Here is an 18,150-nt window from a genome sequence, read left to right on the forward strand (position 1 = left end):
GAAACCAGTGGCGGGAAGGAGCAGGGTTTTGACTCCGGACAAATCACCGGCCCTGTGGCTCCTTTGCTCCGGCGACGCTTGCTCGTATCGGCTTTGCTTTATGACCCAGACATTTTGCCCTCTGGTTCCAGGGCAATCAATCAGCAGAGGGCTGCCTTATGATCCCGGCTTTATAGGGCCTGTCCCGCACCCTGGATGCCTCACCGACACGCTGAGGTCACCGGGACGTCGCCTCCTTTTTCCTCCCGAACTCGGCTGCAGGCTGCGGTGCGTGGCGAGCCGATGAATGCTGCGCTCCTCCACATCCTGTCTGGGCGCTGCAGCCTCCAGAGTTCAAAGCGCTGCTGCCTCCCCACCCCCCTCGGAGCTGGATTACTCAATTAGAGATTATGCTTTTGCCAGTCACCTCCTAGCCAACTGGGACCACAGCCAAGGTCAACACAAGTTCCAGCCAGTTTCATTAATAACTGCGAGTCCAGCCCACTGGAAACTCTGAGAGGTTAATCCCAGCAACAGATGAACATTCCCATTACAAAGCCATGCAGCAAACCACAGAGCAGGAGCATTAGTGATAATTTACCGCCCGAGCCTTCCAAGTAGCTGCGCTTGCAAGTGCAGGGAACCATCCAGGCCTGCCCTGCTTATGCCCTCTGCAGGGCAAGCCTCAACCAGCGCTCCCAAAATTATCCTCGCCCGAATCCTTGGCCAGCACCATAGCATGGGCGTGAGGTCACCGGGTTTAAGGTCTGAACTGACAGCTGGGCCTGTGGGAGTTGCTAACCTTGTGTTGATCCACCCACCGCCTTTCTAACCCAACAGCTGCCTTTCAAAGAGGAAGGGAAAGATTTGCTGGGGGGGGAAGCCTGCCTCGGAGGGACACTGCCAAGGCACTGGGCAGCGAAGGAAAAAAGTGAACAGGAAAAAAAAGCAACAAGCAAAAAACCAGGAAACAGGACTACTGAATGCCGTAAAGCAGCCGTTTTCAACCCGCGGTCTGCAAACCCCTGGCGGGGCTGCAAGCTCTCTAAGGGGTCCAGAAAAGATAAGTATGATTGATCAAAAGTATGGGAATACCCACATTCACAATTCAAAGAGGTCCTCACCTCCGTCTGGGATTTCCAAAGGGGTCTGCAAATGAACAAAAGTTGAAAACCCCTGCCTCAAAGTTACCTTTGATGCCCTGCAGAGCAGCAGAGAAGGCAACTAGATAACTGGTTATTAGAAACCCTTTCCACTATAAACTCCGTTGTCCAGGAGTTCATTGTTCAGCACAAAACTTGACAAGCTGGTCACCTCAATACATCCTTAACAATTTTCCTCTGATGCATCCACTGATTTTAAGTGAAACTTTTTAAACTTGCATTCACACCCACGCGTGCACACATGCATGCACGCACAAAAAACAACCTGGGGGGCTGAACCTTTTAGTTCTTCCATACGCATTTCTTAGCCCCAGTGCAAGCTCTAGCAATGTTCCCTCTTCTCATATTCCCAATCTGGTACATCACAGCCACGTGAAGACAAATGATAAAAACTCTCTGACAACAGTGGCGAGTCCAAGAATACCTAGCTTTTCAATGCAAAGTCTTTCTTCTGCACAGCTGGCAAATGCACAACACTGGAGACTTCTGGCTTCTGACATGAAACACAGAGGGAAGAAAGTTGCTAAAGATAAGCCTGAAAGAACTGAGAGGTACGAGGAAGAGGTGCAAAAACCAACGCGTTGCTAAAAGAGCAGCGTGACAGTCAGGGCCAAGTGCCTGCAAGGACAGTGCTAAATGGGAATTAGAGACAGGCGAAGGACAGAGGCACGGGGTGCTGTTTCACAAGGTTACGCCTCTCCGCGGGAAAGCTGACAGGAGCCCAAGGGGATGACAGTCGTGGCTGCTCGCAAGGAAGTCACTGGCAGCTCAGGGAGAGAAGACTCACGGGGCAGCCGTGGAAAGGTACTCGTGTCACACCCGGGGGCACAGAGCCCACACGCTCCTGACGTTTCGCTTCGGAGCAAGTGTCAGTGTGATAGTCCCAAAGAGCAAAGAAATCCTGCCAAACACTTCTGCATTAGAATGGGATCATCTGCCCGCAGATCCGTCACGGAGGCACCGTCCCTGCCAGAGTTCAAGGACGGAGGAGGCCGAACACTCGAGAGCACAATTTGTTCCTATTATGCCACGGTAAGTTTGAAGCAACTCCATGAACACCCAGCACTTATTTCAAATTTAGATTTGCCCTGTCAGCACCACGTGCTGAATTCAGTCTTCACTGCTTTAGCATAAAGAACAGCCTTGTCCTGAAAGTCTAAGCAAAGCCAGGAGATCCCTGCTGATCTAGTCAATGAGGCTAGAAGGGTAAAGCAGCATATCTTTGGGGAGCAAGACATCTAGCACATCCTTGGAAGTTGTCTACAATGTCCCTGAAGCCCTCCTCTCCTGTCCACTTCAACAGGAATGAGGATACTCTGCCCTTTGCCGCAAGGGGCTAACAGCCAGCACTAGCTCCACTTCTTGAGCACGCCAGAAAGGACATTTTCCTAAAAGACATCAAGCTGCCCTAAAGTTGCTTCTGGTTTAAGACACCAGCTCTCTTCCTCTGTCCAGACCCCAAGACTTCAAACAGCTGCAGGAACACCGTGATCTGCAACACAAACGCTTTTAACAAAACTGCACACTTTTTTTTTTTTTTTAAGAGGAGGCAAGAGCTCTGCCTCGATTCCAGACTTTGCTCATTATTAGAAACCAGCAGCTGCGAGGGTACATGGTTTTCTGGTGAGACACAGACCAAAAATGTTGGCTGAGGTTATGCGGAGAAAGAAAATGTTGTCCAAGAAATGGGCAGAAGCTTGGAAAAAGGGCTCCCTCCTTTGCAACTCATCACCACGGGGTTTGCGTCTCTCGTCACCCACCGCGAGATGCCTCACCCAGCAGTCAAAGGAACATATTCTTCTTCACTGAACAGCTGCTTCCAAGCACGGCTCCATCCCAACAGCGCTGAAAGAAAACGCGTGGGTGGCAATGCTATTGCCTGGTCACGGCTGCTTTGTGGAGCAGCAAACGAGCAGGGCTGGTGCACGCAAGAGGCCAAGCTGCCCAGGTCTTATGTCAAGGAAGAATTCTGTCAAAGAGCAGAGGGGACAGGTCTGTGTTGTGTTGAGTGTCACAAGCCCATCATGCGGGGCTGCCCATTAAGGTTGCACTGCTCTATTCCTTCCCAGTGGGTTGCATTGCTCAAGCAAAGACCCGGACCCTCAGAAAATCTCCCACCCCGGTTATCAGCCTTCAGTAGGGAATCTTGTCTCTTCCCGGTGGGATGTCAGCCCGAGCGCCTCCTTTTTCCCCCTAGCTTTACACCCCACGAGTCAAACATCTCCTCACTCAGGCCAACTTGACAGGCCTCCCTTTGAAGCCCACCAATGCCACTCCAATTCGGAGGATCGTTATAACTCAGCTTTGCTGAGCAAGAGGACGCCCACGTCTCGTTGCTTTTAGAGGCAACGTAGACTCAGCAACCCATCCTGCGTGCAGCCGTACCCATCTCCCAGGGGCTTGCAAGAGTGCTGGGTGGAACGCAGAACAGATGCAAATAAATACGGGCTGGCTGAATCAGGGGATTTTTTTGAGATCGTATTTATTTCATCAGAAGACACGGCAGTTTCCAAGTTACTCTGCTGAAGGAGGGTTAAGAGGAGGCAGGCTTTGCTGTGTCAGACCCGAAAGAGCAGCTCTCTCCGCTGCTCAATGCACGAACTTACTCACCTTGGTCGAGATGATTTGGAAATGTTCAAAGAAAGGGAAGTGCAACCGTACTGAGGGCAAGAAGCCTGCTGACTGACCAACAAACGTTTCAAACGCTTCAAAGAAACAGCTGGGAGCAAATTAAAATTTCAGCAAAATAAAAAGCAAGCGGTACCTCACTCGGAGGCGTGCGACTTCCCCGTTCCAGCTAACAGCAATGGGAACGTCATGTGGCTTTAGTCACGAATGTCTGGTAGCCCAGCGAGTGCATACTTGTTACACTAGAAAACCTCTCCTTACAACAGCTTAGCCAGATCACTGCCACGTCGACTAGCGTCTGGCAGAGTTAAAGACCTCTACGTGCCCCACAGACATCCCGTAGAAGGTATACAGTGCAAGCGCTCCACCTAGCGCACGCTCAGCCCCTGGGTAGCATCCTAAGGATGCATGCAGCTCTTCCCTTTACCTTTGAGAGATCCTCTGTCCCTCCTTGTTGGTTTTGGTTGAGGAGAGGTGAGTGCCGCATCAGCGGGTCTTGCAGCAAGTCTAGTCGTGGTCTTTTTGTTTCAATGTACTCTATATCTGACTGCTTGCTCAGGTCAGAGAGGTAGGAATGGGCCTCCGTCCGCAGGTGCAATTCCTGAGACCTGGGGAGAAAGAAAGAGAGGCAATTTTAGAGCCGAAAGAAAACACAAGGCTCCCGGCACTTCTAAAAACCGAAAAAGGCTAAAGTGGTAGAAACCATTGCAGGAAGGCACAGTCCTTGATACAATTTACAGTTCATATCATCCACATGAGTCATAAGACAACTTCACACCCTTCACGCAGGTAACGAGCCGCATCTCTCGGTAGGTCAACTTTAACACCTACTTTCTGGTGCATTCGAGAGGTGCAGCACCCAGCACAGACGGAGACCGCCCAGGCTGTTTCTGCTCAAAAGTAGAACATGATGCTACCAAGGCAGGCTTTTGTGAAAGGAGACTGAAATGGTAGGAATGAAGGACGCGGGGTCCCGGGGCCAGGAACCGTGCGGCAAAGACAAGCGACGGTATGATATTGCGGCATGTGTAATTGCGGTTAAAAGCTTTCCTTGTACCAATGAGGAAAACCCCAAATATTGGCACCGACGTTGCGTGCTCGCTGAACTGAACGGCCTGATCGGGTCCTGGGTGTTACAGAGATGAAGTGCAGGCCCTGCTCTTGCTAACCAGCAGCAAATCCACAGGCTTAAGTGCAGCGAGTTCATCTCCCAGCTCAGGAAACGCTATCTTGCATAATACCCTGCATCAAAATCAGCCGGTCTGCCTGCCCCCTCAATTGGTCATCTGCAAAATGAGCGTATCGACACTCCCCTACCTCGCTGGAATCTGCACGAACATGCACGAGGGCCTCCGACGTAGGGGCGAGGGAGCACGCACACCGCGGTCAGTGGCCCCTGGCTGTTGCTTAATCTTAATCAGAAACACGGGGAACATCCCTTCTTCCCTGCAGCCTTTACGTGCGAACAGCCATGCTATTCAAGCGGCATCCTTAACAGCCTCCGCTCTCCAGCGTGCCGGGGTCACAAATGACCAGCCAGCCAAGTTCAAACAGCTCCAATTCCACTTACCATGCTTGATTTATTAATTAAAAACTACCCTAGGCACTCTCTCACATTTGGAAAAAAAAAAAAGAAGTATATTCCACTGTTGCCAGATCATTTTTTTAGATGTATTTTTTCGTCTTTCTTTTTTTCTTAACAGATTTCAAAGCATTTTCCCAGCCTTTTTTCCCTCCCCTATCAAAACTCTCCGGTGGAAATTGCAAAGGGATGCTACAAAAACAATCTTATGTCCAGGGATTGACTTTGCAACAGGAGCAGAGAATGGGGACATGATATTTTTAACGTGTCAGAGAGATGTGCAGTTTTATCACAAAACTGACAGATCCAGGGCTTGGGAAATGCCTTTTTCTAACACGATCGCTCGAGACATGAAGCCACTGAACAGGCAGCGAGGCAGTGGGGGGCAGGGGTGGTGGGCGAGTCTGGAGCACGTGTGGCATGGGCCCAGGTCCGAGCGGGCTAGACCCCCGCACACAAATATAATCTACTCTATCTGCATCGGTCTTTGCTATCCCCTCACCAAAGTCCACTGAAGTCAATGTAGGTCTTTCCAATGACTTTCGACCAGGCTGAGCGAGATTAGAGAGGAGGTGTCACGAAAACAGCCCCACGCAGGCAACGTGATCTTTAAGTGTCGGTCTGCTCTGAACATTAACACCCACAGGTTTCTAAGCTAGACACACTCAGTTCACAGATTGGGTTTCCCCCCCACCCCCCCGGGTTACCTTCCAGCCCTGCAAACTCCAATTCCAAGAACAAAGCCAGGGGCTTTCTTTGTTGGGCGCTAGCACAAGTCACACGAGTTGCTGCAGACCGCACCGCTCTAGACGGTAACCCCGGTGCCGGCCATAAAGTTGGCCCAGGGACCATTCATGAGAACTTGGAAAACCGACCGGTGGCTTACAGCCAAAAAGGAAAAGCATGTGGTTTGTGCACTCTCGCTCTCTCTCTCCGAGGCCGATCAGCCCTAAACTGAAGAGCGCTCGTCTTCGAGACTCAAGTAGCCAACAAAATCTGCAAAGGAGAAGGAGAAAGCCCCGTCTACACTGCCACCTTTCAGAGCAGGGCAAGGACAGCTCCTTCCTTTGACGCCGAAGCCCTTCCCAGGCAAACAACGGGAGGATTCAGAGCTGTTCCTCTAGCAAGCCCTGAAATAACCTGCAGCACCGCTCAAGTTTCCTGTTGGGTTTCCCCAATAGCAGCGCCCATGCAAATCCAGCCTGTCCGCAGCTGCACTTCAGCATTTCACGCTCCCTCGTCAAACCGAATTATGATGAGCAACTGTTGAGCAGGGAGGGCGTTCGAATAACCCAACGCCCTCTGGTGCAGAGAGGTAATTTAAAAAAAAAAAATAAAAAATCAAAAAAAAAAAATCACATTCTGATTTTTTTAATGGCTATATTACCAAGAAGCTCCTAATTGCAAGGGGACTGGCCTGAAGCCTTAGGAGCTATTAAAAAGCAGCGCAAACCAGAACTCAGCCTTGTTCCTTATGTTAAGAAAATATACTTAAAAAAAATATAAAGTTTTAAAAACAGAGTTTCCAACAGTGATTCAGGGCCATGCAGCTCTTACATTATAGGGTGCTATTTTATTTCCATTTCCACATCCGTGGGAATGCCTATTAAATTCATCCTTGGGAATTTCCAATGGCCCGAGAGGACTTGATGCAATACAAGCCAGGCAGCCCTCCTTAGTTGGAAATCAAATGAAAAACTTTCACACCCTGCTCTCTTCACATTCACACCTGCAGCGAGATCTTGACAACACACTTGTCCGCGGCCCTAACGTTGCTACCAGAATTCAAATAACTCCGGCGAGAAAAACGTTTTGCAGCCCTCTGTTTCAGCCAGCATCGCCTTATCGCCAAAGAGCCCCCACCTGCATGCTTCGTGCCAGAAATGTCTTTTTTTTTTTTTGCCGAAAGGAAAGAGCGCTTCGAATTTTGCATGCAATTATGCTCCAGTCCCCGAACTGAAATAAATACTGGTGGTTAATCAGGAACGAGGGTAAATTATTGCTCGCCTGTAACCCTTCTGCAAACATAGACGGAAAAACCAGCAGTACGAAACGTGCCAAAGGGCTAGGTTAGGCAAAGCCGCAGCGTTGATGCTCATCCCCCCCTTAAGGTCACTCGAGCCATCTACGGTTCATTCCCGAGTGAGGAGTGGTAGGTCTGAGCTGAGTCCAGCACAGGACTCTAGATTAGACCCACGCTTCGTTGCATGCGAGTGCTTCAGCATGCCCGCAAAACCAGACTGCCAATTAATTCATCAAGGGGATTTATTTTTCACGCTCAGGCTCAAGACGATGATTAGGATATGCACCACCACAATTTCATGCTAAGTACTAAGCATCTGCAGCTCCCGTTGCAATCCAAACAGGTAACAAGAGTGTTTCCCTCTTGCAGATACTACTTTCTGGCACCCTCGTGGCCGTTCAAAACCTGCATCCTTTGCAGAAGGCCAGAAAGGCTGGTCTGAAAGGCTTAAGCGGGTTCTGTTGAGTCATGGAGGGAAGCGTCTCATTCGTGGTGGTTCATTAGCTGGATATAAAGGGAGAGGAAAGAGCCTTTCCCTAGGGCTGTGATTTACACCCCTTTTTTTTTTTTCCATTTGTGGACCCCGTTGGAAATTTTGAATGGAGGTGCAGACACCTTTGAATGGTAAGTGTGAGTATTTGCATACTTTTGATTGACTGCAGTCATTTTTTGCGGGCCCCTTAGACATATAGTCTGGGGACCCCCAAGGGCCCGTGGAGCACAGGTTGCAAAGCACTGCCCCAAGGAGACAGGATCTTGGGTGTGGGCTGAGCAGCCTCGAGAGATGAACACAGGGACTAGCCAAGGATGAAGAAGATCACGACATAATGTCCTCGTTTACTTCGTTTGCCAAGCCAAGCCCCATCCCCAGAAAAGGGGCACAGATGTAGAAAGGTGGAAAAGAAAGGAAAAATAAAACTACTGCCTTAACTACAACCACCCTGAATGTCACCCAGAAGGGCACAACTTGGCTCTAGAAAATCAACTTCACCCTTGGCCTTCTTCAAGTGCCCCCGCTTGCCACCACCAGGCAAGGGTGGTCTGGGGCCAAGAGCTCCAGTGCGAGCGCATGCATCAAGGACTGTTTTCACCACTTTCCTGGCCATATCGAAGGCTGCAAAACACACGGCTCTCGCTACCGGTCTGTTGTCTGCTCGGCCTTTATGAAAAAGCGCTACGGGGCACCCTCGAGCAAGAGCCGTGCGAATTCCAACGTACAGCCGAGCCTCGATTATCCAGAATAATTAGTGTCGCCATCACGACAGAGAACCAATTTTTTCCAGATAATTAAACACCGCAGGATGAAGTGATGAAAACAATACTTTAATTAGTGTACGAGACAGCAAATATGAAAAGACCACAAGAAATAAATGCACGGCACGGTGTAGTGTTTTAAAAATCTCAAGGCACTAGTAAAAAAAAAAGCCATGCAGTTGTCTCGATGGCAAGCAAAACCCAACTGCAGGCCAACTGTTTTGTTAATACAAACCCTTGCACATAGTCAACTCTCAACTGTATCTCCTACTTTAAAGGACCCTGAAGACAAGCAGCACAAGTGGAGCATGGAGAACACCAGCAGCCCGGACTGGCTTCCTAAGGCTGTTAGGGGGATAATATTAATTTACAGAAAACATGTAGCCCCGGTACGGCGGGAAAAGCATCCTTTTCAGCGACACGGGAGTGAGCACTGTGCAAAAGTGCCCACTGGCAGCACAGTAACGAATGACGATAAAGGATAAAGGATGCCTCATTTCCAAAGCAGGTAATGTTTTGAACCTGTTAACCTCAGCGGTTTTTCTTTTAACAGTACATCTGAAAATCATATCAGACGCGTACTCCCAGTCAGCAAGGCTTTCTGCAGAAGAGAGCTGGAGTGCTTTAAAATGACAACCGCAGAGCACTTATCCCTGACCCAGGTTTCTCCCAGAATCACGATCTCTGCCCTCTACCCCCAAAGAGCTGGAGCCGGGTTGCATGTTGGGGCAAAATCCTGATTGCAAAGTCAACGGTGAAAATCCTGAGTGCAGACGAGGCCCAGGAGGCATTTGCTGGTCCCAGCATTACAGATTTACAGAGCTCTCAGGTGTTTTCATTGTGTTAGCTGGTCGCGTAACTGGAATTGCTCATTTCTCTCTACTTTAGATGATTTGGATGGTTTTAAGACCAAAGAAATATATTTCTTTGTTAGGCGCTAGCACAAGTCACACGAGTTGCTGCAGATCGCACTGCTCTAGATGGTAACCCCATTGCTGGCTATAAAGTTGGCCCAGGGACCATTCGTGTGTGTGTGTGTGTGTGTGTCTGTGTGTGAAAAATGCCAAGGTAGGAGATAGGTAGATAGATACAGATATCTATCTATATATCTATCTCCTACCTTGGCATTTCATTACTCACTAGTCTCTGGGAGACCCAATGAAAGGAGCGACGGACATTTAAATGCTTTTGAAAGCAAATGGCTTAAAAAGTTACTTGGTGTTAAATGGAAAGAACTTATCACAAAAGGATGAAATTTCCAGCGTTCGACAATCTGCAAGCGCTGAAGTTGCTCGGCAGTCAGGACCCAAGTCGGAAGTCAAGGAGGAAATAGCGGAGGGGTGGCGGGAACAGAATTAGTATCTGCCAAGGCAAGCGTGCCAGTGGGACACAAAAAAGGGGCTGGCCAAAAGAAACCCTCGGTTAAACCCAGGGAGAGGAAGAACTTAATGGAGCGTGCCAAGGTCAAGCACAAAGCAGCAAGGACTACGCAGGGCAGACGGGGCCGTGTCTGTGTTATAAGCAACATCTCGTAACACGGGGAGGCCTCGCAATCAGGTCTCCACGGAGAAGAGAGAGATGGTGACCCGTGCCCATGCAGAACAGCGAGCCCAGCTTGGGTCCCAAAGTTCCCAAATCCCCGTGGCGTTGAGCTGGAGTGCCTCCGGCTAGGATATCACATCCGTGTCTTTGTAAGGCCGCCTCCAAGAAGTCCTGCCTCGTCGTTCGGCTTTCATCGGCTTGCTTCTACCGACGTGTGGATGCAGATCAAAACGCACCAGCTTTAAAGCTTGACAATTCGAGAACTTCTGCAAAACAGCTTCATGCGCGCTGCCTGAATACTTCACATGTGGGACGAGTGTCAACTTGAAAAGCGGGCAGCGCAAGCTAATTCAATCAAAAGCGGGCAGGTACCGCATGCACAGCCTTAGACCATGCACTGGCCCTGACCTGTTTTTTTCCCCCACCCATCTTCTTCTCCAACTCCTTAAAATATGGGGGACAAGCTAGATCGTTTCTTAAGTATGTCTGGACAGACATGCCAGCAATAGGGGCACCAAGGCAATTCCAGACCCCATCAGGCCACGCTCCTGCTCGTAAAATAATGTTGCGCCAGCCCCTCGCTGAAGCTGGATCCTGAAAAGACTTATCCCATCACTTGAGGACAAGGAAAGCTAAGATGGACCGAGCGGACTGTCCTCACGCTGCTCTCTCCAAGAGACCGGTCATACAAAGCCCTCGCCACTCTCCAGGAGAGGACTTCTCAAAACAGTCTTTTTTTTGCCTTGTGTGCTAGATTTAAAGGCTAAATAAACACGAACTACAAAGCTGACTACCACATTCATTTTACAGTGACCTGAGTCTCTGGGAACCCAGGGCGAAGAAGAAGAATGGCCTTTTGGGGGATTTTGGGGGGGGGTTTTTTGCAAATATAAAAATAAAAAGGTCCCTGCCTTTTGGGGGTTTTTTTGCTATAGGACAGCCTATCCCTTCTGTGACCCAAGCATCCAAGGGACCAAGCCCCTCATCTCACCCTTGTTTCCGCAGGAATCCCCGGGTGCTTGCTGGAACAGAGCTGGGTGCAGGAAGCCAATATCCAGATGTCACCAGCTGCTCTTTTCAGCCATAAATTTTCCCCACGTTAATTTGAACCCAACTGTGACCACAGAGCAGAGCTTTACATTATAAAGTGCTCTGCGAGGGGCTCCGGCTGGAGGGAATTCAATGGCTGCCACCGCCTCCATCTGGGAAAGGGGGTCACCTTTAAAAATGGAGCCTCAATTAAAGGCAGTAAATAAAAGCTGACTGACCGCCCTGTTGACGCCCGCAGTCGGTGTCGTTTGGTCCGAACACGGATTACGATTGAAAACTTCACCTTATTTCTTTGGCCATATATTGCGTCAGCTTTCCGTGCAGTTCCAGCTCCCAGGACTCCCCGGGCTCCTCCGTCAGGAGGATTAATCGCGTGCAATAAACAGTAATTAGGCCTTTCCTCATGCTATCAGTGCACGGGGCTGCTGCTAATGGCTGCGGAAGCACGGCAGCTGGTTAACGCATAGGAAATATCATGCTGCACATCAGCATCGGGCGAGCGCTTCAAAACCTCCGCGGCCGCTCGGCGGAAAAGCTCCGAAAACAGGATACGGCTCATGGAGTGGCCTGCTTTGAAAATAGTGATTCACCTTGTTGTTCAAAACACAGCCCCTGGTCTGGCAACTGCATTTTCCTCCAGAGGAACCATCACCTGGCTGGGGGCGAGGTAGCGTGGGCACGACGGCGCGTGGTTGGCAGCCCAGGCTCGCGGCGCGGCCCCGTCAGAGTCCAACAAATCTGCAAATTCTGCTAAATACCTCGTCACGAGGACACACAAAAAAGGCAAGGCAAGATCACCCGGCCAAACCCTTGCGTGTTAATAAGGTAGGTATCTTGATCTAAACCAATCGGACACACGCACCCACGGAGGAAAAAAAAAATCCGTGTGTCTGATTTACAGCAGATGCGCTGCAGCAGGCTTGGTGACACCTGCTATGCTACGCGCAGCCCGCTCATTTTCATTTCTCCTGCAGATTAAAATGTTTAAAAAAAACCCCTCTGCCCTGTCACCCTGCCAGGACATTCCTGTGCAAGTATTCATGGTACGACTTGTACCAACAGCAGATCTTCAAATGCTTTTCCTAGCTCCTGAAGTCCAGCTGGCAGAGCCAACTGAACAGGCTCCGGGGAAGTCTGTGGATCCTTCCAAGGGGGGCGGAAAAAAAAAAAGACACAGCAATCAACAAATCATCGGGGAAAGCAGCACATCGAGGCGATGAAATGTCTGCCCCGAAGGCTGAAGGTCAAGAAGGTTTTAATCGTCCATCCTTCAAGACAAAACGCAGCACAGTGCCTTACCAGCCCCGAATTCATTTGCAAGCTCAAAGCCCTCCTCCAATGATCTCAAGAGGCTCCTTTGCTAATGGATATCAACCCTGGTTATGCAAAAGGAGGGCACTGGCTGCGACTCTTCGGTGGCCCCCTCTGCAGATCCAGACGCCGGGTCTCGGCAGCGGAGGAAGGCAAAGAAATGGCCCGGTGGGTAACCCAGCTCCTGTATGGATCGGGTATTGCGAGAGCCTTCTCCGCCATCCCTGCTGGTGCAGCAGGGGCAGCTGCCAGCTGGGATGCCACAGCCACACAGCCCCGCTGGCGTGGAAGTTAATGGGACGGAGAGTTTCGTCCCACACTGCCGATTGTACCCATTAGTGCTCGCGAGGCGGGGAAAAAAAAATTGACTCCCATCTTGTCCCTGGGTCAAAAAGGGCACCAAGAATCATTTAGTTGGGGGGGAGGACACAACCTTTTGGGCAGGCATGTCACAAATTACCCCGTTATCCCATCTGAGAACGACTCTGATCCCCTTCCCTTGCCCGTTCTGCTGCTTTGCTTTCCGCTCCTTGCCCTGAGCTCCCCACCTGGCCTGCTGCTCTGCTTTCTGCTTCCCGCCCTGTCTCCCATTGCGCTGCCTGTCCTCTCCCCAGTCCGCAGCGTGCCCCACAGACAGGCTCACACCTTGTACCCTCCAGCATCCGCCGTTCTCAAACCATCCCTGTTAGATGTCCTCGAAGAGACCTCCTGGAAAACCTGCAACGAAGGCGATTTGACAGAGTTTGCTGCTCTTGTGCCACAACCCTCGTGGTCTTGCCTGGGGGAAGATTTCCGTGAGGTTTGATCCAAATCCGCTTGGCTGGAGATTAAACCCACCGCCTCTTCTGCGCTCTGCGACGAGGAAGAACCCTTCTCCTCCATCTTCTTTACGGCCGCCTTGCAAATATTTGAAAACCGTATCATGTCCCGTCCCCTGCCCCCTTAATCTCCTTCTCTCCAGACTGAGCGTGCCTCGTTCTTCCAGCCATTCCTCACACGGCTTGCATTCCCACACTTGAGCGTTTTGTTGCTCACCCCTGGATCCTCTCCAGTTTGGGTTTTTTTTAAATTCATTGCTCAAACAGGACACAGCACTCCTGCTGAGGTCAAACCAGTGGCGTTCTCAACTCCTGTGCCTGCTGTCTGCCCTTCTCGAAGATCGATAGCTGCAAGCCCTTCTTCATCCCACGGGTACCAGACAAACCTCTCAACGACTCCTGTCCGCCTCGCAAGGGACGCAGCATCCCAGATGGCACCAGCCAGCAGCCACCGAAGACAACCACTATGCCATAGCAGAAGAGGAGCTAAGTGGCATGGAGGAGCAGGTACCGCTGGCTCTAGACCTGGGCAATAAGTGTCCAGAGCTCCATCCTCTGGCATCCCTGTCAGAAACATCACGGCTCCTGCAAATTCCCCCACAACTATCCTGAGAATGGGCCAAAGCCCTGATCCGGAGCAGCCGCTGTTAGCAAGCGCGGCACACCCTGCTACATGCCTGGTCTTTCTGGCGAGACCATCACGCAGGCTGGTGACGGTGCTGGTTTCTGATGTAGATGTCTCTCCCCCAGAAGATGGATTCATGCCAGCCTCCTCTCTCCCGGACACCAAACCACAGCCGAACACTGACCGATTTCCAATCGCACCTGAGCCGGATTTGAACCAGCGTCTGCATGGAGAAATGCTTCACAGCTTATTTCTCCTTTTGCCAAGTCCCTGAAGTGTATCACAGTGACAGCAATACAATAATAGGCAAGACGGAGAGAGCTGTTGCCTTGCCCTCAACTACAGCGCTCCCGTAAGCGCCAGGGTGTCATCCTATGCCCCTGTGCCAACCCAAGGTCTTTCAATGGGACTGACAAACTCTGGTGGATTAGGCCTCACTATGTGCCCACGGAGGGGAGCATTATCATCACCAGTATTTACAAAAAGAGGAAATTCAGCGCAGGCTGCTTAGGGGACTTGTCCAAAGCGATGCAGATGCTCAGGGCAGAACTGCTAATAAAACCTTGACCTCCTGCCACACGCAGCCCACATTTTTTCTCTGCATAAAACAAAAGCTGCGTCAGCCCGGCTCCCCGGGGGACAACGTCAACAGCATCGAGCGCCACCCCCGCTGGCAGGCAGGCAGGCTGGCAGCCTCGGAGGGACCTGGGCCGAAGGAACGAATTCTGCGCTCCCGGCTGGACTGGGGCGAAGCGTGCCAGGCTGGGTGGTGCGAGGAAGTCAGCCAGGGCTGTATCTGCGCTGCAAACATGCACGCAGGCCCTCCATCTCCGGAGCTGTCAGTCTGGCACCTTCCGCTTGCACTAGACTTACGAACAAATTTATTTTTTAAGGGGGCGGGGGAGAAAGCGGCTCTGGAAGAGTGTCAGACACAGCGGCAGCCAACGCCAGACAGCCTGCTTCCTTTCTCAATATTCCCCTCTGCGGGGAAGGCAGAGCACATTTCTCTCCTCCGTTTGTGGGGGGGTCGGGGGACAGCTAGAAATCCAGACGCAAGCACCTCGCACCTCCTGCTGCGACGCTCCGGGACGAGCCTCTTCCCTGCAGACGCAGCACGCTTCTGTGCTCGCCTTCCCCCAGCCAAAGGCATCGGTTGTGCTTGCCGTGCCTAGCTCCCCCACCCCAGCGCCCGCGTGCCAAGAGCCAGCTGCCTCTGCTTGAAACCCATCCATCGGGACCCGGGAACAAAGCCAGAGAGCTAACAGGTGCGCCTTGCTTGAACCTGCCAAAGGGCACTCAGCTGCCTAGATCCCCGCCCTCTTCCCTTTCTTCCTCCCCCGCTGCCCACTTCAGACCCAGGCTTGCCAACGCGCGCGGGAAACCAGAACAGGGGCAGGCTTCTGTCCTGACTCGCTCCTGCTGCAGGGCAAGGCCGGACGGCTCAGTCCAGCTGCTGGGCAGTCTTCGAGCAGGCAGCGTTCGTGAGCAGCGTGTGCAACAACTTCAGGGCAAGCGTCCAAAGGGTTGCGACTGCGACTGTCTCCTCGAGAGAACTTCATGGCAGTGCAATACATACACCCTGGATTTTTAAAGGTATTTTGGTGCTGAAAGATGGAGAGAGGCACCCAGTGGTATTTTCATAGCCCGTGATTCCTTCTCCGCATGTACTCTGGAAACAGCCGTCCGATTGACTGCCAGAGCTACAGGGCATGCAGGGGCTTTTGGAAAACTCACCTGGCCCCATTCTGCATCTCTCGGTGCCTGAATACCTTAAAGAGAGAGCCTGGCCCAGTATCAGCAATGTCCAATATCCTCAAACCCTGCATGCAAGGTCCCTCCGGAGCACAGAGCTGTTGACTTACCTGCATTTTATCACTTGTTGTCAAGCTCCCCCTTTGAATAGCTTAACACCTTTAGCATCACGGGGAAGACAGGCGATGACAAAGCAGGACGCATTTGGTTCCCCATGGCCGATCAGCTGTGGGACACCTTGTGCCGCGCTGCTAGTTGTCCCTGGGAAAGGCCTGTGCCGTGCACCTTTTGGCACACGGCAGGCTACCCTGGGTGGAGTAGGGGAGGCTAGGACTAGCACTAGGGTGGCCTTACCCGAGACCCTGGGGACCTCCTGGGACTGCAGCAGTGACAATCCTGCAGTGCGGAGCCTGGGTCAGCAGTTGAAGCATGGCTCCAGTTTTGAGCAGCTGCTCCTATGTGCACTGATCCGCTTTATTTTTTTTCCCGGTTATTTATTACATGTCTGTGGCACCACACACCACACGGCCGCACTCAACAGGACACGGTCTATGGTACGTTTTTGATCCTGTTTGAATTCAGACACTCGGACCATAGTTTCATAGTAGCTAGAGTCAGGAGGGACCTGAACAGATCATCTAGCCTGACCCCCTGCCACGGGCAGCAATGAATGCTGGGTTCACAAGACCTCAGACAGGTGATCGTCCAACCTCCTCTTGAATATGCCCAAGGTAGGGGCGAGGACCACTTCCCTGGGAAGTTGGTTCCAGATTGTGGCCACCCGAACTGTAAAATATTGCCTTCTGATCTCTAACCTAAACCTATTCTCCATCAGCTTATTAATATTGGTCCTCGTCACCCCAGGTGGTGCTGGGGACAAAAGGGCTCTGCCTTTTTGCTGTTGATCTCCCCTGATGAGCTTGTAAGCAGCCACCAGGTCCCCCGTCAGCCTCCTCTTGCTGAGGCTGAACAGGTTCAGGTCCCTCAGTCTCTCCTCGTAGGGCCTGCCCTGCTGCCCTCTCACCAAGCAGGTGGCCCTCCTCTGAACCCTCTCCAGGCTGGCCACATCCCTTTTGAAGTGCAGCGCCCAGAACTGGACACAGTACTCCAACTGCGGCCTGACCAAAGTCGCATAGCGGGGGAGTATCACCTCTCTGGACCAGCTTGAGATGCACCTTTGGATGCACAACAAGGTCTGGCTGACCTTGCTGGCTGCGGTCTGGCATTGGTGGCTCATGTTCATCTTGGAGTCAATAATGACTCTGAGATCCCTTTCCGCCTCTGTGCTTTCAAGAGGGGAACTCCCCAGCCTGTATGTATGCTGTGGATTCTTTCTCCCACGGTGCAGCACCCTGCATTTGTCCATGTTGAACCCCATCCTATTCTCATCTGCCCACTTTTGTAGTCTGTCTAAATCTATTTGCAGCCTCTCTCTCCCTTCAAGCGTGTCCACCTCATCCCACATCTTAGTGTCATCGGCAAACTTGGGTCAGAAGGCCCATGGCTGCTATTTGGTTGTGCAAATGCATGCAGGACTGGATAGCCTGCTGTTTAATGCCTCGGCTTTCATGGGGCTGGCAATAAGAAAAATAGCCAGCGCGTGATTCATCTGAGCAAGATGCCACAATGCCCAGGTCATGCAGGACATGTGACAGCATAAGGCATGTGGCTCCCAGAGCCATCGGGTGTTGTGAGGCTTGCTCGCTGATGAAGGCAAAAAGATGAGAGAGAGTTGGCTCTGCTTTTTATGTAACCTCATCAGCACATCTAAGAAAAACTCCAAGTCCAGTGCTGTTTGTATCTGGATGCTGCTTGCCCACTGCCTTCCAAGTTCAACAGGTTTCATATGAACACCTCTGTTCAGCTTGCTTCTAGCTTAACTGTGACGCTCAACCCTCTGGAGAAATTAGCACTGAGAAATCGGAGCAAGTCAAAACAATGCCGGACACAAAGAAGGATTATTAGTCATCAGAAATTATACTGCCTCTTCGCACGATTATCTGGGGCCTGCATTCAACCCGCGCCGCGAGCGAGCACGTCATGGAGACAGCGAACACAAAACTTTGGCGCCTGCCTTCCGTTTCTAAATCCTCGCTACTTGTTTCTGCCTCATCACCAGGCAGACCCCGTCATGCCGGAGAAACAGGGGATTTTACCATTTCTGGCCAAAATGTGGCGCAACGGTAGCTTTACACCTGATGGCACTCGCAAAGGGGCGAGTCTGAGAACCCGAGATCATGACCAATTTTGGAGAAGCAGAGACTTAGTTCTCATCTAGCCACAATTAAGGGCTCAAGTGACTTGGGGCGGTTTATTCTTAGGTGGACCCAGCCTGTTAATACAAGAGTCAAAGTCTGCTTTGCATAATTCTATTGTTCTGTGATGCACATTGTTTTTCCAGGCTATTTTTTCCCAAACCACTT

General features: G+C 51.3%; 1 protein-coding gene across 21 annotated transcripts in view; it reads right to left on the minus strand.

Annotated features, from left to right (window-relative positions):
- The window catches only part of NCOR2 (nuclear receptor corepressor 2), a 336,324-nt gene that overhangs the window by 206,744 nt on the left and 111,430 nt on the right, over positions 1-18,150 (minus strand). For all 21 annotated transcript variants that reach the window (XM_019486693.2, XM_019486694.2, XM_019486692.2 and 18 more), the window contains exon 4: positions 4,198-4,378. In XM_019486693.2, coding sequence (XP_019342238.2) covers positions 4,198-4,378 — 181 coding nt within the window. The remainder of the gene's footprint in view (positions 1-4,197; positions 4,379-18,150) is intronic.

Source organism: Alligator mississippiensis, chromosome 10 (genome assembly GCF_030867095.1).
Source record: "Alligator mississippiensis isolate rAllMis1 chromosome 10, rAllMis1, whole genome shotgun sequence".
NCBI lineage: Eukaryota > Metazoa > Chordata > Crocodylia > Alligatoridae > Alligator > Alligator mississippiensis.